The sequence below is a fragment of the Rhincodon typus genome, chromosome 11, assembly GCF_021869965.1.
Source record: "Rhincodon typus isolate 14 chromosome 11, sRhiTyp1.1, whole genome shotgun sequence".
In the NCBI taxonomy this organism is placed as follows: domain Eukaryota; kingdom Metazoa; phylum Chordata; class Chondrichthyes; order Orectolobiformes; family Rhincodontidae; genus Rhincodon; species Rhincodon typus.
In genome coordinates this window covers 61567883-61593510 of record NC_063342.1, presented here as the reverse complement: position 1 = coordinate 61593510, position 25628 = coordinate 61567883, and the positions used below count along the sequence as shown (strand labels likewise).

Here is a 25628-nt window from a genome sequence, read left to right as displayed (position 1 = left end):
GGGGCAATAGTGGTAATGTCACTGGATCAGTAATACAGGATCTGAAGTTTATGTTCTGGGGATGTGGGTTTGAATCCTGTTAAAGCAGATGGCGAGTTTTGAATTTGATTAAAAAGTGTGTCTGGAATTGAAAAAAAAGCTAGCCTTATGGTGATGATGTGTGTTTTTTTTTGTAAATTCCCCTTTAGGGAAGGAAATCAGCCATTCTTACCTGGTGGGACCAATATAAGAGTCCACATCCATAGCAATATGGGTGACTCTTAACTACTCTCTAGGTAATTAGGGATGAGCACTAAATGCTGGCCTAGTCAACGATACCTATATCACATGAATGATTTTTTTTTAAATGTCAAGTGTGTTTTAAGTGTGTGATTGTGGAGCTGGTCAGTTTAGGGTACACACTATTGGATTGCAAACATGTTGATCGAAAATGTCAGCTGCTGATCCATCTCATATACCGCAGTCTAAAGGCAATGATGATTTTACAATAAAATACTAGCTTACAACCAAAATGGTGATTTAAGTATCCTGCTACCTGCACATTTTAAAATGGAAGGAATTTAGTATAAGTGCTTGCGTCTTGTATTCTGTACCTCGGTGATAATCTGCAAACAACTTCCATTAGTTGTTATGTATTTGCTCAGCTCCAAATTACTGCTTCTTCCACTTATTCCAGGATTCTAACCACACTTTCTCATTGTTCGCCCAAAATAAGACTTTAATGAGTTGAAATTGCCTCCTGTTAGGTGGAAACAAAACTGAAACAATTGCCTCTTCTCTGATAAGTCACCATGGATACACATATTTAACTCTCTAACTGCCATATGCAGTTAAGCTTGCTGATGTCAATCCTTGGATGTATTATCCAGCCATGAGCTCAAATATCTGCCTTTTCCCACCTCCTTTCGCACACAAATAAAAGCCCAGTTTGCAACACTTCAGTCTTTGTAACCTTCCATTGCTTCCCACTACAGTTACTTACTGTCTTACCAGGCACTGAGTGAGTATTCTCCTGTCCCTGGTCCTGTGGTGCTCTTACACTCAGCGTATTCTCATGTATCTCCCATTTTGCTTTGAAAAGGCCCCTTAACGTTCTAATCTTTACCTTATCTTTCACCCTCCTGAATAGGGTCTACACTTCATCCAGCATACCAGAAAGTATGGAGACATGTCTGTATATAAAGGCAAGGTGGTCAGTTAGCTCAGTTGGCTGGTCAGCTGGTTTGTGATGCAGAGTGACACCAACATTGTGGGCTGAAGTTACCATCGGATTTCTCCTTCTCAGCCTCTTCCCTTGTCCAGGTGTGGTGACCCTTAATTTAACCAACCACCAGTTTTCTCTAATAAGACAGTGGGCCTATGGTGGCTTTACCTTTTACATAAAGGCAGCTTTAGAAACTGCTTCACTGTTGTGTTGACTGAGCTGTATTATGGTTGTCACTTTTCCCCACTACAACCACGATTCACTTTTCAAAACCTACCATATTTTTGTGAATCACTTGGTTTTCATAAGTGGTCTAATTTAAAATGCAGATCACTGATTTTTATTGCTGCGCACATGACACCATTATTACATTCACAGTGAAATGAACCAGTACTCATGCACAAACACCCTTTGATCTGATAAACACGGTGACCCCAGCTCTAATTTCTCTCCTTTTCTCTCTCTTATACACAGCTGTAGCCTCTAATCTCCTCCACTGCCTTTCTGATCTCTCCAACCCTGACACTTCCAACGATCTCCACCCTGACGCTTCCAATCTACTTCCCCACCCCTTTCAACCTCTCCCCGCTTCTCCCATTCTCCACCCTCCCCACTGACTATTGATCTTCCCTTGAGCCTTCCAATTCTCACCTTATCGTCTGCCATCACCCCCTGCACCTCCTGCCTCCGTGTTGAGTAAACAGTGTCAAGTGATATGAATTTGAGGAGAATAAGTGAATTGCAGGTCCAAATCAGCCATGATCTATTTAAATGACACAGCAGGCTTGAATGTAGAATGATCTTCTGTTCTTTCTATGTTCTAATAATGCCCTTATATGTTATGATAGACTGGCAATTGAAACCGGTATCTTCCTGGTCTGCAAGGTTCAGCAATTTATTGGATCACTGATCAGACATGAAAACTCCAAGTTTTGTTTAATAGAATCATGAATTTGTAATTTTCATTTCAGTCTTAAACTTTAACAAATGACCCAGGAACTTTGAAAAAAGATGCTGAATGAAATATTCAAATCTATTTATTTTAAAAGAACTTGTTTAGCTCTTAAACTTCTATGGTGTAGCCTGTAATACTTTTACTTAGCAGTATCATTCAGGTGATTCCATGCTGCATTCTCACTAAGGTTAATACAAACTATTGGAATGCTTTGACCAAAACTGAATGCACAAGGGTGACCATTCGTGACTTCAGTATGCATGGAAGGGGAAGATGAGCCAAGGTTCTCATTCCAGATTGTTCGAAAGTGACTTCCTCCTGGAAGTACAAGTGTGGAAATTGGATTAGGGCAGTATGTTTTCTGAGGCTGCACTCATCACCAAATAACCTACCAAAAACTCAAAGACCAGATCACAAAACGAGAAATGGATTGTTGATAAGTTATTTCAATGCACATTGCATTTAGGAACTGGATTCTACCAAAACTTCAAACCCACTACCTAATCTGGAAAGTTAACTTCCATCTCTCTTGCACTTTTGGTCAGCATGTCAAGTGCCTGAGATATTCTCCCACTTCCAGGTATTAGTTATAACTTTTCTTAGACTTCTAACAACTTCCAAACACTGACATAGCCTTGATCTATTCTCCACTGCTGAGGTTTGTGACACATGCAAGGTGGGCTCCTGGGCAGAACTTCCTTGAACTATTTTACCTTATAGAATTTGGAAATGTTTGCACTTCATTGATTGCATTGGTTCATGAAGGTACATCACCACTTTCTCAAGAAAAACTGAAAACAAATAATTTATGCCAGTCTTGCTGGCAATGTATAGATGTCAAATATTATAATAATTAAATTCCCTAGTACCAACTATGAAATTTCTCTAATGTTTCAATTAAAACTAAACACAATAAAAATTGGATTTTAAACACCAGTTATCTGTAAGTTAACTCACAGTCAAGCCTCTACAGCTCATGGCTTAGTTGGCAAAACAACATCTTTACCACCTCAGGACCTAGCTCATAGAGATGCTGTGCCCTATCCTGCCCTTCAACATTTCACAGTGGCACACTCTTCTCAACTTCACCTGGCATTCCTTTTCCTCTCTGATGCCAGGTATGCTAGTGCCATGCTTGAACTCTTCCTTCAGATCAAGTTGGGATTTTTTCCATTTATCTCATTGGCTGGAAAAGTGGAGGCAACTTGGTTTTCCATTTTGGATTAGCTGTTATAAGAGGGCTTGCTGGTGGGGTGAGATTGCAGCACTAATTAAGATTTGTTCTTCAATAAACATCTCAGTAAGGATTTAGTATTTGTGCTTCACTTGATTATCAAGTACTCTTGCAAAATAATTTCTCAGATGACTAGCATGGGCCTTTAGAAACTAAGTGAGAAAGGCAAAACTGGCAGCTGAATTTCACAGAGGAATAAATGTTCAAGTAGAGGCCATTCATTTTAGCAGAGAGAGAATGCAGCCAAAGGTTGAAGGAATAGCAAGCAATCCTTCCAGTATTGCTGCAGTGTGCCTAGCCAAACTAGTGAAAGAATAGCATTTTTACGATCTATGACAATGTGCGCTTTGAATTTACCCAAGGATTTTACTCCAAAGCATTAAATGAATCACTGCCTTAAAGGCTCACCAATGGCGTAATTGGAATTGGATCTTTAACAATAATCTACCCCTTTCCAATCACAGTAATTACCTGGAAAAAAGCAGGGATCAAATACTTCCTGAAACCAATGAGCCAGTGCAGGACCCACGCCAGTGTTCATTAAACTCCCAACTGAAACATCTTTGCAGATCTGTCTTCTCATGTACAATAAAATTCTGATGTGTTGCTACAAATGGTAATTTCTGAGACTTGTCATCATGTACAGATGGTGTTGATCTGAACTGTTGATGGCATAAAACTTTGAAACTCCTTACTACCATTGGTTCTTTCTTTCTCCTCTTATTTCTGCAGGCTTTAAAATCCCATGTTTGCCATCATCACTATTCTCTGCTTTGCTTTGTATCTTTACAGCCTAGTGGTGTCCTATACTGAAGACAACTACATGTTAGTGGTCAGATCAAAATGATCTCATCCACTTTCAATCAAATTGAGTGACCTTCTGAAGCAATAAGACCAGGAGTGAGCGTGAATTCCAAAGAGTTCCAACTACAAAAACAGTTAAGTAAAAGTTAAAATGCTCTTGCTTTGGCATATATATTGGTTTCCTGCATGACAGCTTACAGCAAAGGGGATTAATAAATGTATCACTTATGACATTATTATAGCCACATAAACTGTGCTGATACAATCAGCTTAGTAATGGGCTTCATTGTAGACTGGCAGCCTACCAATTTGTTGGATCTTTACTATTTTCAGTAAGGTCTTTATTCTAATGGTCCTCTTTACCCATGTATCTTCCTAATTAACACTTATATTGGCTGCAATTACAAAGTAAAACAAATTGAACCTAGTTAGTCCATCAAAATAGCATACTTCAAGGGGAACTTTATTCTACAGTGGAAGCTCATAGAAGTAACTAAATGATATCATGGAAAATAACAAATAGTGAATTGCTCAATCATTAAAAATAACCTGAAATAAGAGTAAATATGTTGTGATCCTACTTTCTCAGCTGAAACAGTAGCATGGAACCGTGAAGCAGAAGTATAGACTTAAAAAAAGAGAAAAACAAATAAACCTATCAATTCAGGAGAGCAGCATCCCACCCATCAAACCTGGCAGTAATGCAGCCTTAAGTTTCATCTAATGGAGCTGTCAACCTATTATAAGATACCAATGAGGCTGAACTCCCTCTTCCGTCTCCCAATGGAGAGTACTAAGAATATATAAGAATCTAAGAATATAGACGTTTTAGTATCTTCAATGGTAAATACATTCACAGTGCAGAGCAGCAACCTATTAGTATATTGAACCAGTTTAAGTCACAGGAGGTACAGTTGATGAGATGGTGAATACTGATGTTAGTCCAGGTCACAAAGGAAAATGAGACAAATTCAAAGACTGGAAAGGGGACAGGCCAATACTCCAGAGACTTTTGTTCTTCATCCTGAAAAGAGGCTGCCTGAGAGCTATTCTTACAAAGACTGGGAGATTGTTAACACAGAATATTATATTAAATTTTCAGTCAGAATAGAACCAGCAAGGACTTATGTTCAAGGTAGTGAAATATTATTTTAGAATGAAAGCTAGCATATTCTTCTCCATGTAATAACAACTGGAATTTACATCTACATAGCATCTTTAATGTAGCAAAACATTCAAAATACTTCATGGGATCTAATCAAACAAAATTTGTCATCAAGCCACATCAGGAGATTATAGAACATATGATAAATGTCTGGTCAAGGAGGTCTTAAAAATGCAGAGATTGTGTGTGTGTGTGTGTGTGTGTGTGTGCGCGTGTGTGTTTGTGAGAGAGAGAGGGTAACAGAAAGATTTTGAAAGGGATTCTCAGAGCTTGAGGCCAAGATACCTGAAGGAAAGGTCACCAATGGGGGAGTGATCAAAATTAGGAATGTAGAAGAAGTCAGAAACGGAAAAGTGCAGGGATATTGAAGGGCTGTAGTAGGTTACTAAGATAAGGAGCAGTGAGGGCATAGAATGATTTGAAAACAAAGATGAAACTTTTAAAATCAAGGTAGGAACTAATACAGATGAATAAACACAGGTGTAATGAGTAAACCAGTCTTGGTTTGAATTAGAATCTGGACAGCAGAATTTTAGATGAGTTAAATTTACAGACTTTGCAATGTGGACTACCAGACAGGAGAACATTGGAATAGTTGCGTCAAGAGGATCAAAGATATAGATGAAGATTTCAGCACTGTATGCATTCAGCAGAAGTGGAGAACAGATGATATAGTAGAGCTGGAAATAAGCAATTTTAGTAAGGAGTGGATATGAAATTCAAAAGTCAGCTTAGGTTCAAGTATGATATGAGGGACACAAACAGATTTTGCAAAGACCAAAGACAATACTTTCATTTTCAAAATACTTGAGGAAATTTTTGCTCATCTAATACTGAATGGCAAATAAACAGTTACACAAGTCAGAGACAGTGGTGGGATCAATAGAGATGGCGAAAATTTACATCTAGGTGTTGTCAGCGTACATTTGGAAACTGACATTGTGATTTGGGATAATGCAGCAAGGAACATTATGCATATGAGAAATAGGAAGAAGAATATCCACGTAATATCCAGGAGCAGAAAGTTAAGCCATTACAGTCTAAAACTGGATTGTTACAAATGGAGCCAACCTGGCTGAACAGCTGGAGAGATTCCTTAGAGAAAGATAATGTAGATAACTGTGCCAAAGGCTACCAACAGGTTTAAGAGGGAAAATTTACCATAGAATTTAATTTCTGACTTCGATTACAACAATTCACTACTGTGGAGAAATGGAAATCTAATTAGAGGGCTTAATATATGGAGTTCAATGCAAAGGTAGCTCAGATTTAAATGACAACAATATATTCACGGTTTTGAAGAAGTCTTGGAACTTTGAGTTGATCATTCAGTAGAACAAAGTGCAGAAAGAATGATGAAGGCAAAAATCGTAGAATCATCTGAGAAACAATTAGATAGTACAATGGGAGGAATGCTAAGATCTCAGCAGATATTTAAAGTAAGATGGGCTAAATGGTGTTCCTCACCTCAAATGGTCTTATCAATTTTGAACAAAAGAAGAGGTAATATGTATTGTTATCAGCTTCTTTAATGATTTGTTCATTGTAACAAATGGAAGCTAAGCTATTTTCATTTTTTCATCTATTCCTGCTTTTTCCTCTTTAAAAACTATAATAGTTTTTGTTTCCTTTACTGTTTTCCATTGAATATTAATGTATTAACAATCATCTGTAGAAAACATTTTTTCTAACTCTTCAAATTCTTTTGGCAATCTTAAATGCATCTCCTGCAGTTACCAATTTACCAACAAGTAGATACTTTTCATCAATATTTGCATAACCCAAAAGAATTACAATTTGAACATATCATTGTATCTCTTAACCTCCTCTGTACTGAGTCTAAATGGGCCATTTTAATCCATTCACTGTTATCCAGGGGTTGGCTAGTTGGGCCATTAAACTTGATCATTGTACTTACCAACATCACACATTATTCCAAAGGTCCTGGTTTTAGCCTGTGAGATCCATCATTAAATTGTGCCAAACTCTGATTACATGTCTCATGCCCACTTGAGTTTATGGTCTGAGCAGAAAAATGAATGTGGATTTCCTGCCAGATCCAATTAGAAAGAAGAAGATTAGGGGCCAGAAAAGACCCACAAAGTAAATCTTTTTAACTGTTTTTAACTTTCCTATGGAACCACGAGGAGCAGGAGCCTCCCCTACACATCGCAAGAAAGAGTATCATCCTCCCATGCCTCCCAGTTTCCCATCCCCCAATTATAAAACACTTGCTGAACTTGAGTTCCACAACTTCAGAGCCTTGACTTTTGTCCTCCATTTTTCTTACATGCCCCATCCTCCCTCACCTGGCTCCTTTTTGTGTCTTGTTGGCTTTGCTCTCAGCAGAGTGGACCCATTTTCTTCTTTTTGTAGCTAACATCTGCACCTATTTTACAAATCTATCTCTCCTTTACCACAATTGTTGTTAAAATTGTCTTTTTCTTTGCATATGTTCACCACCTATTCCATGTGTTCTTCCTCCCCCTCTATCACTAGCATAAAAACCATAAATTTCCAAGTCCTTTTCATTCTGAAGAAGAGTCATACTGAACTTGAAACGTTAACTCTGTTCTGTTTCCACAGGTGCTGCTGGTCTTACAGAGTTTCTCCAGCGCTCTCTTTTTGCACACCCTGAACTCTGTTCTGCAGACTTAGATGCATTGGGTACCATTCCTTCAATATCCAGCAGCATTCTGCAGATTGAAATTCCACTCTCAACTGTTAGCCAACTACTACTGCAACCAGTCTGATAGAGGATGCTAATTAGGGCATATAGATGAATCCAAGGTTTAAAATATCCTTGATCCTGTGATCCCAAAGCCAAATCAGTTTGTCACACGCCTCAAAGCACATTCATCAGATTTATACCTGAATTAAAATGAGGGCTTAACTTTCTCAGGTTATTGCTTAGAATAGCAACTTTTCACTTCTGGAAAAACCCGGCAAATCTCTTCTATAATATCATTGCTGAATCCTTCACTATCAACATCACGGGATTATCATTGACCAGGACTGAACTGCATTGCCCATATCAATACTGTGGCTACCAGAGTAGGCCAGAGACTAGGAATGCTGTAGCAAGTAATTCACCACTAGGAACAAGTCAGGAGTGTGAGGGAATACTGCCTACTTGCCTGGATACATGCACCTCCAACAACACTCCCGAAGCTTGACACCTTTCAGAACAAAGCAGCCCAATTGATTGGCACCACATCCACAAACATTCAGTCGTGGCGTTTAACAGCAGCAGTATGTACTGCCTACAGAAAGTGCTGCAATAATTCATCAAAGCTGCTCAGACAACACCTTCAAATTCCACAACCATGAACATCTAGAAGGACAAGGCAGTAGATCCATAGGAACATCACCATGCACACTCACCTCATCGTCTTGACTTGGAAATTTAGATAACTTCTAATCAACCTGCTCAGACATCTTATTCCTCTGCAGTGGGTAAGACTTGAACCCAGACTACCTACTCAGAAGTAGGGTCACTACCATTGCACCTCAAGAGCCCAAAACGTGGGTTCTTTCAGTGTCACTTGGTCAAAGTTCTGGAAATCCCTCACTAACCTACCTACACTAAATGGACTGCAGTGTTTCAAGAAGGCAGCACATCACCATCTTCACAAGGGCACCTGGAAATAATAATGCCCATGATTGTATAAGCAAATATGAAATAGACTTCAAATGAAAGATCAACTATGAATATTTCACTCCTAAAGGTTCATACATGCAAATCATTGTGTCACCTTCTGCTCCTTTTACAATTTTACTTTCAGAGAACATTTATTTTGTTTTTATCGCTAACTGCATTATCTGGTATTTCTCTCCATTAGATTTAATCATCTACTTCATTTATCTACTAACACGTAATTCTGATTTTGCTTTCAACTGTCTTCATTGTAACCATGTTCCTTATTTTTGTATTGTCTTCAAATACTGATATTGACACAGTACTCATGAAGTCAAGTCCAAATAAGAGCAAAAAGATCCCTGGATGACTCTTATACTTCTCCAGTCTGAAATATGTCTGTAATTATTCTCCATTTTCTATCTTTAGGAACTTCCTGTCCACTTTCACTTTAAAATTGTTAATCCAATCATTTTTATCATTAAGTTTCCTTTGTGGCACCTTATAAAGGACTTTTGAAAATCCAGAAATGTTGCACTTTCTTGGTCAATATCTACTGTTGTATCTTCAAAATGCTCTGAGGAATTTGTCAGACGCAATTTACGTAGAATGGCATTGCATGCCCACCACAAAAACAGGCCATTCAACTAGTCCACACTAGAGTTTATGCTCTTTCTTGAGAAGTGCAACTGTGCATGGTATACTTGCTGGCTTGTCATAGTCATATGACCCCTATTTCTGCTGTAACTTGTATTAATTTCAATTTGTGTTAGCCTATAATAATCACTTGAAATATCATGTCAGGGGTATGAAGCTGAGATTAAGTCACTTTGTAGAGCAGTAAGGTTGCCAGCTACTGTAATAAAAAAAAGCCATAGTTTGTAACTTTGAAACGCTGTGTGAGTTTGAATATCTGTGAATTTTCAATTCTTTGCTGCCATGGAGATGAAGAGTGGTGTGAGGGAGAACTGAAACATCTTTCACCCTCAATAGCAAAACAATGAAATAGCTATGGAATTAAATAAAATTACTGAACAGCCACGAGTTGCAACCCTTCTTTCAGTGCTGGGGAAAGAGAGTTACAAGTTATATTGCAGTCTAGATCTCACTGTGAAACAGAGGACCCGTACAGGAGAAATGTTGAAGGCTGTACATTATGCTGAGAGGCATTCCAGTCCAAACAAGAGCAGAATATTGGGGAAAAAAGAAGGGTCTAGGCCCGAAACGTCAGCCTCTCTGCTCCTATGATGCTGCTTGGCCTGCTGTGTTCATCCAGCCCTGCACCTTGTTGTCTAAAGATTTGCAGAAATGCCTGAAGAAAGATTAAGGCCTAAATGTAAGTATTGCAGCAGACATTACGTCCAGAATGAGGGAAAGTGTTGCTCTAACTGCAAGAAGCTGAGTAAATTCGTATGCAAATGTTTAACTTGACAAAAGCAAAGCAATACTGGAATGATCTTAGACAACATTTCTGATGAATCACTCTACAACGCACAGTCAATTAGCACCATTTGGTTGAAAAATAGTTTATGACTGTTAGAATGAAGACAACAGAACAGGAGCCAGATAGACACTGATGCATTGTGCAACATCATGAGCTCTGAAGACCTGTGCAAAGTGGCAAGCTTGGTACCGAGAATGAAGCCCACAGAAGTAAATTTAAGGTAACATGATGGAACAATACTCATTCCAAGAGGGTAGATTAAGTTGGGAGCATAAAGCAAAGGGAAGAATGAAGTCTGAGCTTCCAGATGGCAGACATTAAGCAAAATCCACTCATTTTAGCTAAAGCAATTTTAAAGCATGGACTGGTAACTCTAAATGTTCCAGATAGAATTGGAGATTTTCACAGGTTATTAAATCATTGACTGCCAAACAGATCCTAGAAGATTATAAAAATGCTCTTACAGGTCTTGAACATCTTCTGAATGAACATCATCTCAAACTCAGATCAAAGTGTGAGACCAACTCAGCATCTGCTGAGGACAGTTACAGCTGCTCTCCAGTGCAGTATTCAAGAATAGAAAGAAACACCAATGGGTCCTATTGAACCAGAGGTCTTAATAAAATGGTATGAAGAAGGCCAAAGAATTCATCTCTGAGGAGCAGGCAGATGATGTTAGGTAAATAAAGGCAAACAGTCATTCAACACAGAACATCAGAAGAAAAGGCATGATAAGAAACAAGGACAGTTCTAGAAGCAAAAGATGCAATTGAAGATGCCTGAGCTCAAATACATCAGTCATATGCTGATTTTGCCCGGGTCCTGACAAGGTTAGGGGTACAGCAGAGATGCAATGACCAACAGATATGAAAACAGTGCATTGATATGTTGGATTTGTGAGCTATCTTGCAAAGTTCCTGCTTAATTTGTCATCATGGCGTGACTGTCTACATAAACCTTTTGATAAGGAGATGCAATGGTATTAGGGCACAGAACAAGAAACAGCTCTTACTTGAATAAGACAAAGTGCAAAACAACAGCTTGACATGCTTTAGAAGTCATCAACCCAGCAGAGACATTGAATCTGAAGGACAAGCATCTTGCTCTGATTAAGCACTCACCACAGGAATGATACTCACTAGGGAAGGAACATCACTTCAGGAATGAGCAACCAGACAAACTTACAAAAACAACTTGCACATATGTCATTAAAAGAACTGAATGCTTTGGAGATAATGGCTGAAGTGCAAAAAGTTTTGAATATGGGACAGACTGAAATTATTACAGTTTTGTTTATTTTTCTTTGATGGCGTATATTGGGTATTGTAATACTATAAATAGTTCCTGCAATTTCTTTTGTTCTTTTTATGAAAAGTACAAGGTTTGGAGAAATTTGTAGCACTTAAAGGATGAGCTGGTTCGCCATAACCATGTAGCCTCTACCTCTGCTAATATTTGCTTTTATTTTAGTTCTTTGGCTGCCATTAAATATATTACTTGAGACATGTTCCACATGACTATTATTTCCCATATCTTCACATAAACCCAATCAGAATAACAAACTACTCTTTCCTCCATCATTGAATTATTCCACGCTCCCATAGATTACTTTCCAAACCAATATTTGCTGCATTTAATTTATTCCTGTTTTTTTAGAGGGTGTTTTTTCAAACTGTATTTTGGATTATCAAAGTTTTATTCCAATGTTCACTCTTCATACAAGGAACAATAGCTTTATCCATCATTTATCCGGGCTGTTTCCATCCTTCCCTCATTGGAATTTATTTTCTGATAGTCAGTTGCCTCTCCAGTCATTCCCATATTGTTAACAAACCTGTTGATCAAACTTTATTTCTTAAAGCTAGGTGCAGAATTGCCTTCTTCCTTTTTGGGCTAAAAACATACTGATCAAGAAAGCAATCCTCAGAAAAATGAAAATCTTTCTCCTTCTTTGGCACTGGCATCATTTTAACTTTTTTATATTTGGAAAATTCATCTCACCACTTAATATATTCTTGGTTTGTATCTTGACCTGGTTACAGTGGATGGTTAGAGTGAGGGAGACTTCACTTCAGGTCAACAGATGCCAAGTGAGTATATCTTGAAATTTGGTTCTGAGTAGGAATTCAGTGCACAGGGGTAAAAAGGTGCTTTAAGTAAGGTTTACTGCAAGAAATAAACTGTGCTTAGTGGGGACTTTGGTGAAGGGCAGGAATGAGGTACTTTTATCTTCTATTCTATTCCTTTCAACATGCATCATTTGGTTTATAATTTTGTGCAGCAGAAGCAGCTGGTAAATCTGTAACTGATATTATCAGAACCTGTAAGTTTTTAAGTTTTGCAATAAACATAGAAATAGCTAATGCAATTATCATGGGGGATTTTAATCTACATATCGATTGGTCAAACCAAGTTGGTCATGGCAGCCTTGAGAAGGGGTTCATAAAATGCATCCGCGATAATTTTCTTGAACAATATTAATGGAACCTACGAGGGAGCAAGCTATCCTAGATCTAGTCCTGTGTAATGAGACAGGAATAATTAATGATCTCACAGTTAGGGATCCTCTCGGAAGGAGTGATCACAGTATGGTCGAATTTAAAATACAGATGGAGCGTGAGAAGGTTAAACCCAGCACCTATGTCCTGTGCTTAAACAAAGGAGACTATGAAGGAATGAGGGAGGAGTTAGCTAAGGTAGAATGGGAGCAAAAACTTTATGGTGGGTCAATTGAGGAACAGTGGAGGACTTTCAAAATGATTTTTCACAGTGGTCAGCAGAAGTATATTCCAACGATAAGGAAGAACTGTAGGAAAAGAGAGAGCCAGTCAGGGATGTCTAAGGAAATAAAGGAAAGTATCAGATTGAAAAAACACACATACAAAAAAGCAAAGAGTTGTGGGAAACTAGTAGACTGGGAAATCTTTAAAGGCCAACAGAAAGCCACAAAAAAAGTTATAAAGAAAAGTAAGATAGCTTATGAGAGTAAACTCGCTCAGAATATAAAAACAGGCAGCAAATGTTTCTATAAATATGTAAATTATAAAAGAGTGGCGAAGGTAAACATTGGTCCTTTAGAGGATGAGAAGGCCAATTTAATAACTGGGAATGAGGAAATAGCCGTGACATTAAACAATTATTTCGTGTCGGTCTTCACAGTGGAAGACACAAATAACATGCCGAAAACTAATGGCAAGAAGGTTATAGCAGGTGAGGACCTAGAAACTAACATTATCACTAAGGAGGCAGTGCTGGGCAAGCTAATGCGGCTAAAGGTAGACAAGTCTCCTGGCCCTGATGAAATGCATCCCAGGGTACTGAAAGAGGTGATGGGGGAAATAGCAAATGCACTGGTAATTATTTACCAAAATTCACTGGACTCTGGAGTGGTTCCCGCAGATTGGAAAACAGCCAACGTGACACCACTGTTTAAAAAAGGAAGTAGACAAAAAGCAGGTAACTATAGGCCAGTTAGCTTAACTTCGGTAGTGGGGAAAATGCTTGAATCTATCATTAAGGAAGAAATAGCAAGGCATCTGCATATAAATTGTCCCATTGGGAACACCCAGCATGGGTTCATGAAGGGTAGGTCATGTTTAAATAATTTGGTGGAATTCTTTGAGGACATTACTTGCATGGTGGACAATGGGGAACCTGTGGATGTGGTGTATCTGGATTTCCAGAAGGCATTTGACAAGGTGCCAAACCAAAGGCTGCTACATAAGATAAAGTTGCACGATATTACAGGTAATGTATTGGCATGGATAGAGGATTGGTTGAACAGTGGAAAGCAAAGAGTAGGGGTAAATGGGTGTTTTTCTGGTTGGCGGTCAGTGGCTAGTGGTGTGCCTCAGGGATCAGTGTTGGGACCGCAATTGTTTACAATTTACATAGATGACTTGGAGTTGGGGACTAAGTGTGGTGTGTCAAAATTTGCAGATGACACTAAGGTGAGTGGTAGAGCAAAGTGTGCAGAAGACACTGAAAGTCTGCAGAGGGATATAGATAGTCTAAGTGAGTGGGCAAAGGTCTGGTAGATGGAGTACAATGTTGATAAGTGTGAGGTCATCCATTTTGGTAGGAATAACAGCAAAATGGGCTATGTTTTAAATGGTAAAAAATTGTAGCACACTGCTGTGCAGAGGGATTTGGGTGTCCTTGTGCATGAATCGCTAAAAGTAGGATTGCAGGTGCAGCAGGTAATTAAAAAGACAAATGGAATTTTGTCTGCCATTGCTAGAGGGATGGAGTTTAAAAACAGGGAGGCTATGCTGCAGCTGTATAGGGTCCTGGTGAAGCCACACCTGGAGTACTGTGTGCAGTTTTGGTCTCCTTACTTGAGAAGAGATATACTAGCACTGGAGGGGATGCAGAGGAGATTCACTCGGTTGATTCCAGAGTTGAGAGGGTTGGATTATGAGGACAGACTGAGTAGACTGGGATTATACTCATTGGAATTCAGAAGAATGAGGGGAGATCTTCTAGAAACATATAAGATTATGACAGGAATAGATAAGGTGGAGGCAGGGAGGTTGTTTCCGCTAGCAGGTGAAACTAGGACTAGAGGGCATCGCCTCAAAATAAAGGGAAGCAGATGTAGGACTGAGGTCAGGAGGAACTTCTTCACCCAAAGGGTTGTGAATCTGTGGAATTCCCTGCGCAGTGAAGCGGTTGAAGCTACCTCGCTGAATGCTTTTAAGGCAAGGCTAGATACATTTTTGAACAGTAAAGGAATTAAGGGTTATGGTGAGTGGGTGGATAAGTGGAGCTGAGTCTCAAAAAGATCAGCCATGATCTTATTAAATGGTGGGGCAGGCTCGAGGGGCCGGATGGCCTACTCCTGCTCCTAGTTCTTATGTTATTAGTATTATGAGCATTGTATTGTTTTATCAGAATTGTAAAGATTACTAGTGGCGCCAAAAATTATTGGGAGGTGGAGGCTGTAATACTCATTACAAATTAGCAATTATTAGTGAACACACATTAGAAATGGTTGGACAAGTGAAGTGCTGTGTTTGCACAATGTGGAAGCTTCTGAATGTCAGTGTGATTCAGGGCAAACACACCCGCAGTAAGTGTTTGCTGCTGTAGGCATTTCAGCTCAGAGTCATTGAGCTACAGGACAAGTTACAGATCAGGGAGAGTAAACATTATGTGGACATTTACTTCCAGGAGGTAGTCACACCTCTTAGAACAGGGCCTTCTGATTTGGACAGTGGGCAGGCAGGCATGATCGCAACTGAGGCAATTGAGGATACCCAAAGGGTGGGAGCCTCAACCTTTGTGTTTGTCCAGCAGGGTTGAGCTTTATTGGATGATGGTGAGGGCTATAAAGTTAGATGGAGCTAACAGGCCATGGCATTGTTGTACAGGAAGCCATTCGCGAAAGGGGAATCATAGAATATACAGTACAGAAGAGGACTTTTGGCCCATTGAGCATATTCTGCCAAACAAACGCTACTACCTACACTAGTCCCACTTTCCCGCACTAGAACCACAGCCTTGAATGTCAAACTAGACACTTCAAGTGAGCATCCATGTACTTTTTAAGGGTTGTGAAGTTTCCTACCTCAACTACCCTCCGAAGCAGTGCATTCCAGACTCTCACTACCCTTTGGGTGAAAAGATTTTTCCTGAACTTCTAAACCTCCTGCCTTTTACTTTAAAATTATATCCCCTTATTATTGACCCTTTGTGTAAGGGGAACAGTTGCATTTTATTTACCCTATTCATTCCCCTCAACCCTCAAACTTCTCTGCTCCAAAGAAAACAACCCAACCTTATCCAACTTCCCTTCATAGCTAAACTACTCCATCCCAGGCAACATCCAGGTTAATCTTCTCTGCACCCCCTTCCGAGAGTGTGGTGACCAGAACTTTACATAGAACTCCAGCTGTGGTCTAACCAAAGTCCTGTATAGCTCCAATATAACCTCCCTGCTCTTATAATCTATGCCATGCCTGATAAAGGCAAGTGTCCCATGTGCCTTCTTAACTACCTGGTTAACATGTTTTGCCACCTTCAGGGATCTGTGGACAAGCACCCTAAAATCATTCTGTTCCTCTGAGCTTCCTAGTGCCTGGTCATTCAATGAGTACTCCCTTTTCTTGTTTCTTCTTCCAAAGTGCGTCACCTCACATTTATCAGGGTTAAATCCCATCTGCAACTGATCTGCCTATCTGACCAAGAGGAGTAAGAGGGAGTGTAGTGGTAGTAGGGAACAGTACAGTGAGGGGGATTGACTCTGTTCTCTGCAGCAAACAGTGTTAGCTGCCAGGATTCAGGATATCTACCTTGGGCTGAAAAGTGGGAAACAGAGATCCAGTGATTGTGGTCCATGTTGGTACCAATAACATTATTAGAACTGGATGAGAGGTTCTGCTGAGGGTTGATGAGAAGTTAGATGTTAAACTAAAAGGCAGAGCCTCAAAGGCCATAATCTCTGGATTACTATCAGAGTCACATGCAGATTGGCATTGGATGAATAAGACTAAAGAGGTGAATAAATGGCTGAAAGGCTTTTGATAAGGCCCCACATAAGAGATTGGCATGTAAAATTAGAGGGGGCATAATTTAAGAACAATCTCACACATTTAAGATAGAGATAAGGAGGATTTTTTTTCTCTCATGGCATTGTGAATCTGTGGAGTTCTTTACCACCGGGGATTATTGTGATTATTAAGTATATTCAAGGCTGAGAGAGATAGACAGATTTTTAATCAATAAAGGAATCAAGGATTGTGGGGAAACTGCGGAATGTGAATTTGAAGTTTGTCAGATAAGCCGTGATCTCATGAAATAGTGGAGCAGCCTTGATGGGCTAAATAGCTGATTTCTACTCCTATGCTTTATGGTCTTGTTGGAGATAGTGTACTGACATGATAGAGAACAAATTGGAAGACAGCAAAAAAAAGGTGTAGGAATGCAGGTCTTTTTTCTGCATCGCAGGCAGTGACTTGTGGGATACAGCAGGGATCAGTGCTTGGACCCAAGCTATTGATGATATATATTAATGATTTGGATGAGGAAGATATATGTAATATCTCTAAGTTTGCAGATGACACAAAGCTGAGTGGGAAGATGTGCTGTGAAGAGGATGCAGAGATGCTTCAGTGTGATTTGGACAAATTGAATGTGTGGGCAAATGAAAAAAGGCAGATGAAGTATAATGTGGACAACTGTGAGATTATCCACTTTGGTCGCAGAAACAAGAAGGCAGATTATTATCTGAATGGCGATAGATTGGGAAATGGAAAGGTGCAATGAGACCTGGTTGTCTTTGTACACTCGTCACTGAAAGTAAGTATACCGTGCACAGGTGGTGAAGAGGGCAACTGGTATGCTGGCCTTCATAGTGACAGGATTTGAGTACAGGAGCAGGGATGTCTTGCTGCAATTGTACAGGGCCTTCGTGAGATCACACCTGGTCTCCTAATCTGGGGGAAGGGTGTTTTGGCTATGAAGAGAGTGCACTGAAGGTTTACTAGACTAATGCCTGGGCTGACAGAACTGATGTATGAAGAAAGATTGGATCAGGTAGTGGATCTCCTTGCCAAATATAATTTTGTAACAGGACGAGGCATGATAAATGCAGGAAGGATCTTTCTGATGACCAGGGAGTCCAGAACCAGACGTCACTGTTTAAGGATATGGGATGGGCCAGTTCGGAATGAGGTAAGAAGAAATTTCTTCACCTCCCACCCTGAGAGTGATGAGCTGTAGAATTCTCTGCCACAGAAAGCAGTTGAAGACAAATCATTGAATGTTTTGAAGAAGAAATTAGAAATATACCCTAGAGCTAAAGGAATAAAAGGGTATTGGGAGAAGACGGGAATGGGATACTGAGTTGGAGGATCAGCCATCATCATAATGAATAGTGGAGCAAACTTGAAGGGCAAATGGCCTACTCCTGCTCCTATTTTCTATGTTTCTATGTGAAAGAGGAATGGGTTCCAGTTTGTAGGGCACCACTACCAGTATTGGAGAAGATGAGTGCTATCTACACCTGAACGACACTGGGACTAGTGCTCTTTGGAACATAGAACTCAGGAGGTAGAGAGCTCCTTAATTTCAACAAGAGGTATGATGGATCAAGCTTTGGTAAATATAACAAATCAACTGTTAAAATCATGGCAGGAAAGCAAAATACAAATGAAAAATATAGGTCGGAGAGTGGCAAGATTTTTCTCTCTTTTCCTTCCCAAGAAATCAATGCTTCAAAGATAACACTGAAAATTGAAACTAAGGGCTCTGTATCTGAATGAATGCACAAGCATTCATACTAAAGCAAATGCATTAGTTGTGCACACTGAACTGAATTCATATCAGCCGATACTGCTACAGAGATGTAGCTGCAGGATGACAGGATTGCGTTCTGAGTATTGAGGTATATGAAAAATTCAAGAAGATTAGAAAACTAGGCAAAAATGGAGGAGTGGAACTCAAATTCAAAGATATTGTTGATGCAACAGTTAGAGATGACTTTAGTTCAGGAAATCAAGATGTAGAAACAGTTTGGGTGGAAATGATGAATGGGGAAATAAGTCACTAGTCATAGTAATCTACAGGCCCCCATATAGTAAATATAATATGTAGGATGAGCTGTAAAAGATGAAATATTGGGAACTTCTGATAAAAGGATGACAATGATCAAAGATTACTTTAATCTACTTATAAAAAGATCGATCTACTTTAAATTTCATTTACCATTTCTCCATCCATTCTACCAACCTATGTCCTTTTTCAATTCTAACACAACCCTCTTCACAGCAAATAAGAATTCCAAGATTTGAGCCATTCACAAATTTTGAAATTATGCTGTACGAACCAAGGTCTAAGTTATTAAGAAAAATCAAAAAGGGCTGGATCTGAACAACAATCCCTGGGGAATCCCCACTGTAATAATTCATCCTGGTTGAAAAAGATATGTTTACCACTATTCAGTTTCCTCAGCCACTCAGCCAATTTTGTATCGATATTACTGCTGTTCCTTTTATTCCATGGATACAATTTTGTTTGTGGTCTATTGAATATCATTTTATCTCATTTGGAATTTCATGTTCTGACAATTTCTTCTTTAAGTTTTTTGGTCCCAACATAACATTAATTATCCAGTAACAATGCTGGAATTAAGGGCCATAAAACTGTTATACAAATCATTTCAAATTTAGAAATATGTGAAAAGTAATTGCAAAACAATCACAGAAAATGTCAGCAACCATTTCCAGAAGAATAGGTCTAAAAATCTTCCCCTTTAAAACACAAGAATAGATGGGAAGGTACCTATGATGAAGATGACACAAAGGGTTCCGTCAGGATATGCACAGGTTAAGCAAATGAACAAAAGCTTGACAGATGGAATATAATGTGTGAAAACGTGAGATAATACTCTTTGGACAGATGAACAGTGGAGGTCAATATTATTTAAACGGAGAAATACTGCCGAAAACTGTTGAACAAACATTATTTGGGAGTGCTCATTTGTGAATCATAAAAAGCTACCATCCAATTTCACTGGATAATAGGGAAACCAAATTGAATGTTGTTCTTTATTTAAAAGGAAATGGAATATAAACATTGTGAGGTTTTGCTAAAACTGTACAAAGCACTAGCCAGGCCACAGAGCTGAAACACTGAACAGTTTTGGGCTCCTTTTCTAAGGAAGTATGTACAGGCATTGGAGGCAGTCCAAAGAAGGTTCACTAGGCTGATCATGGGAATGAAGGACTGTTTTATGAGGTTGAAATAGGTTGGGACTATAATTGTTGGAATTTATAAAAAGAAGAGATAATCATATTGAAACACATAAGTTTCTTAGGGAACTTGAAGCATGGATGTGGAAAGGTTATTTCCCCTTGTGAGTGAGCCAAGGACCAGACGGCATAATCTCAGAATGAGACAGATGAGGAATAATTTCTTCTCTCAGAGGGTAGTGAGGGCTAAAAAGGCTGTGTCACTTAGTACAGTCAAGGCTGAGATAGATGGGATGTCAATCAGCAAGGGAAAATGCAGGAAGGTGAAGTCGAAGATTATCAGATCAGACATGATCTCATTGAGTGGCAGAGCAGACTCGATGGGCTGAATGGCCTAGTTCTGTTCATATATCTTATGGTCTAAAGTAAATCACAGTATATGGACTCTATTTGCTTTTGTTGAAGAACCACTGTATTCTGCTTCTTAACATAGCAGATTATTTCACTTTTGTCTTTTGATAGAAGGTTTAAAATGAAGAAATGAAATACTTCATACCTGCAACTGTTCTTGCTAGCTGATTTTCTTTGCTATGTCTGGGAAACATCCTACCTTTGAAACCTGCCGGTCTATTTAATCTGAATGCAAAATAATTTCGAAGTTTATTTACATGTTTAGTGAGTTGTCATTTGGACAATGCACAGATGAGGGTACTTTGGCAAGAACAGAAATCATTTGACAAGTGAAGAAAATTTCATACTTAAGAGATGTCAGCTATTATGGTTGTCGGTTATTTTCAGCAGTTTGTAGATTTATTATGTGTCTGAACGTCAATTGTCTTGGCACTTGATCATGCCATCATACTAAATTCAATACTGAAAGTAGCATGTTTCCTAACAGATCTTAAAATAATAAAAGTACAAAATAATAGCATTCAGAAAAGATTAAAAAAAATTGGAAAGCATCGTAGCATAATTACAATTAAATTATTTTTTTCAACAAACTAACAAAATATGACTGCGTAATAATTTGGAACTACTTAGGTCAAAGTTACACATTGACTCTTGTAATGAATTACCAACATGCCTATTTAAAAAATGTAATGGTTTGTTTTGAATTCTATTAGCTATCTAGAATTATTAGATATCAAAACTTCAAATATATTAAGTGCTGATGTAATCATAGGGTGTTTAATCAATGTTCTTCAACATCTAATGAAATCATAAAAATGTGTTTAATTTGCATTGGTCAGGAGTTTTTACACGTTTTTGGTATTCTGTATCTGCGGTAATGATTAATAAAATTATTTACAATGTTTAGAAACCAGAAATACCTGTATTTTCTAAATTATAAGATATAGAATACATTTCTACAAATGGCAATGGAATAAGTTGACCTCATCATATGTTGAATAGTTCTAAATCCTCATCACATTGTAATTATTAGATGATATTCAGGACCAAGTGGAACCTCTTCTCAGGCAGGATTTTTCATTCCAATCATAAATTCCAAAAGTACTCAAATTTCCAATTTCTCCCTTTCTCATATCAATGAATAATGAATTTACATGATTATAAGTGCAGCCTTTTTTTGTATACTTACAGAGATATATCTTTAACTTGGCTAACCTCATAGAAATAACAATTAATTATTGAAGAAGATTATGTGCATCTATTTAATGGTGGAAATTAACACGAAAACAAAAGAACTTGAAAATGCTTCTAAGTTTAAATCAAGGCTTTCTCCCCCACCCAGTATCTACACTGTGTCTTTTACAAAGAGGTTGAAATAATGTTGGAATAATATTGCTTTCCTTGAAGATACTGGAGAAACAATATAACAATTAACCAAACCACAGAACTCAAAATATAAATCAGGAATGTAATATTATCAAATAGCATATCTTGAAAGATAGAAAGCAGTGAAATAAAAGAATATTAATGTTCTTTGACTATTAACCTTGAACATAAACTAATATACATACGTGATCATAAATGCACACTCCAGCACAACCAGAGATTATAGCTACCTTTCAGCTTCTTCCTTCATTGGAAGTGCCATAATTCATTATAGTCTTTATTAAGATGTTAATCTCTGATCTCAAGCCCTACTCTTCTGCAAGAAAACACTGAAAACTGATGTCGCATGTCTCATTTCAGTATTACTTTGTCACATACCCCATCCCACACACGGTCAGGCATCATTTCTCATATGTTGTGGCCCATCCCTCCTTCCACCACAACCATTACTGATATCGGAGAATGAACAATGTCAGGTTATTACAAGATATGTGCAAATGTACCTGACATACTCAAAAATCACATCTGCGCAAACGGTAGTGTAAAACAGCACCTCTCCTAAAGATCTATGAAAAGCTTTATCCCGAAAATGTTAAATAGCGTGGCTTCTGTGTTTGGTTTCCTATTGTTGGTACGTATGTAATGGGGAGGACTAATGGAGAATACAATGTTTAAGATCGCTTTTACACCAACAAGTCATTATTGAATTCTCTGGATCCAAATTTAATTACCTCAATGTCTTCCCAGAGGTAATAAACTCTTTGGCTATCAGTAGTCTGACCAGATATCGATTCATGGATTAACACGACACTCTGATAGGACAGACTGAAGGAACAGACTTGCAGTACTCATTGAGCACTGTTGACTGTGTATTAGTATTCCAGAGCACATCAATGTTCATCAGGTGGAACACTATCGGGAAGCGTTCACGTGTATATCACACTATCCACATTATAAACGACTCGCCTGCAAATCACAATTCACCTTGCAAAATGCCGCTCTTCATCCAAACGTATTTAATATTTGCTTTCAGTCCTGGGAACAAAAGAATACGGAGACTGGACATAAACCTACTTTAGGTTTACCCTGGATTATATAACTCGGAATAAAAATATCAACTTGCTGCGTTATGAACGGAAAACTGCTGTCAATACTGTCAAACAGGCCTCAAAATGGCAATATTTCTGCGGTAAATTGCACAGGAATGTCTCATGATTTCGCTTCAATGCTCCCGACTCAGGGTATTCTAATGATGGCAACATCCAGCAAACGGAAATTGCATTCAGATGCTTGATAATCGGGCACTGCCCTCTATTCCCCTTTACACATCCTGCAGCCTCTGTGCACATGCCATTGAAGTTGGCCACTTCAAGAGAAGTTTGGTTTTGACAAAGTCTGTCAGGCAATACTAATGTTAAACACTCATTCGCACAATTCCTCGCTAGACGCAGAATGCACCTGAGTTCCCAGAACCGACCTACATAGAAAAATGTTCCGACTCCTAATCTTGCTGCATTGATATTGGCCTTATCACTCCTTTTTACCTTTAAAATTTGGTCTGATTCTGGCATCGTATCCTGATGTCTTTCCCATCAATTTGTCCAGAAAATCTGAGGGGGACATGGCCTGCGAGGCCGGTTTGATTGAAGACCTAGAGTCATGCTCCTTGGAGTGAGCTGACCTGAAGAAAATACAACCCGGCGTTAGGAAGATCTGCGCTGACAATTTACTTCAAGTGTAAAGACTTACTGCTGGATTGTACAGGAAAGACTAGGGCAGTCAGACTGGATGGAAGTATTGTGGGTTCTCTCAAAATTTAGATTTGGGTGAATTTATCCTTAAAAAGTGCCACTAATCGGAGGCCATTCTGAGTCTCTTTATAACTACACACTTCTTTTATGCAATCACCATACTTTACAAAATGCTTTAAGGGAATAATATATATCAAAAAAAATTGCAATCTAAACACGTTTCATTTCGCTGAAAGCCATGTTCCCAAAGCTCTTAGATGCAACAGGAATGCGTTAAAAAGTAGTCCACGGCTAGAGCACGACCATCAAACCGCCCCTACCCGCCCAAAATACGTAAATAAAAACTTAAGACGAGCACTCTTGATTCATTGTTAAGAAATGTGCTAGATTCGTTGGCGTCTGTAATTTAGACGTATTGTATCCTCTTAACAGGTTAAGCCAATCTCACGCATTAGAAACCAAGAAAATAAAAGCAGTTTCAAGGTTGCGTTGCCAATGATTTACTGTCATCTAAAAGCACCAAGGCTTCACACAGCTCCACATGAGACAGAATTTCAACAACTTCCGCCACCACCACAATAATCTCCGTGCGTTGGCGATTGAAAATAAAAGATAGTTTTTATCCTGCGCTTACAGAAAGGGCAGCAAATTTTCTGGGGGCGGGGGTGGAAGGGAGCTTTACGTTGGAGTGTCCTCACGTTTAAGGCATCAACTACTAGTGCGTTTGCAATAACAGGGTTCGATCCGTCACAACAACCTCTCTCATAGGCTCGGGGCTTGCTCCGCCACTACAATGCAACGCTCAGAAGACCAAGATACAGTGGAAGTGAAAGGTGCTGAGCAATTCCCCCATTGTTCCAGCCGTCGACCTGCTTATGCTAATAGCCTGCATAAAAGAATTGCAAAGACAACCCGGGTGCACTGTTACCCCCCAACAAATGTCAAGGCATACCTGAAGTTGCTGGTTTCTAAGATGCAAGCGAACAACGTTGTCAGGATTTTCACAAGTGGTCGATTCATTCCGTCAAACTCCTCTCTCCCTGTCTGTCTGGGATCGCGGGCAATGTTCTAGAAATAAAGTACCTCCGCACCCCCACTCTCCCTCCTCCTCCTCTTCCAAAACAAAAAGATAAAGAATCGGTTAACCGTGTCGGAAACTCAGATCCAATTGGCGGAAAGTAGGACTGGGTTGATGCAGGCGGAGAGAGAACAATGCAGGACATCAGTCCACAATATCATTGTCTAATAGGAAGACTTGGAGAGGGAGCTGCTGCTGCCGCGAGGAGTCAAGAGCGTCAGAATGGCATCTTTTCCCAAAGCACCTCTGGAAGCACGACGTCAGGGAACGGGAGGACTCAAACTTCATGGTACGGTGGACGGGCGAGCGCCGGCTTTCGTGCCGGGAAGCAGCAGCATCGGCCTGGCTGCTGGAGAGGGCGAGGGAGAAGGGGAGGGTACGCTGGCTTCAGCGGCCAATGCAGGAAGGAGAGCGCTCGCACCGCCGGCACATTTCAGCACTTGGACAGCTCCCCGGGCTTCCCAACTCCAGCACTACGCATGCTCCACAAGCCCCCTTGCTGGGACGTGACCGGGCTGCAACAGCAGCGGGTTTATTTTTATAAAAGGATTAGGACGGAGAAGTTAATGGGACGTGCAGTTCCATCTACGTTTAGTATTTGCAAATGATATAAATCTCACTTTTTCCACCCTTCCCCACTCCCCCGAAGTAGGGAGCAGCGTTTCCAACACATTGTAAATGACGGATCTTATTTCGGATCAGGACAGACCCGCTGCCAAACACAAAGCATCAGAGCCATTCCTTGAAATCAGCGGCTGTTCTTTTCCCTCCTTCTCGCCCGCTCATTCAAAGTTGCTCCCTTACGATTCCTGCACACTTTCACCAGAACGATGTGTTGCTGTTTGCCCAGCTCCGCTAGGATTCAAG

The 25628-nt window shown here is 39.4% G+C and overlaps 1 protein-coding gene across 1 annotated transcript in view; it reads right to left on the bottom strand.

Moving 5' to 3' along the window:
* glra2 (glycine receptor, alpha 2) overlaps window positions 1-24703 on the bottom strand; it is a 182193-nt gene extending 157490 nt beyond the window's left edge. Inside the window, exons 1-2 of the mRNA XM_020528343.2 lie at window positions 24636-24703; window positions 23477-23613 (exon numbers count right to left, since the gene is read on the bottom strand). Coding sequence (XP_020383932.1) covers window positions 23477-23613; window positions 24636-24703 — 205 coding nt within the window. The remainder of the gene's footprint in view (window positions 1-23476; window positions 23614-24635) is intronic.
* Window positions 24704-25628: the final 925 nt, after the last annotated feature.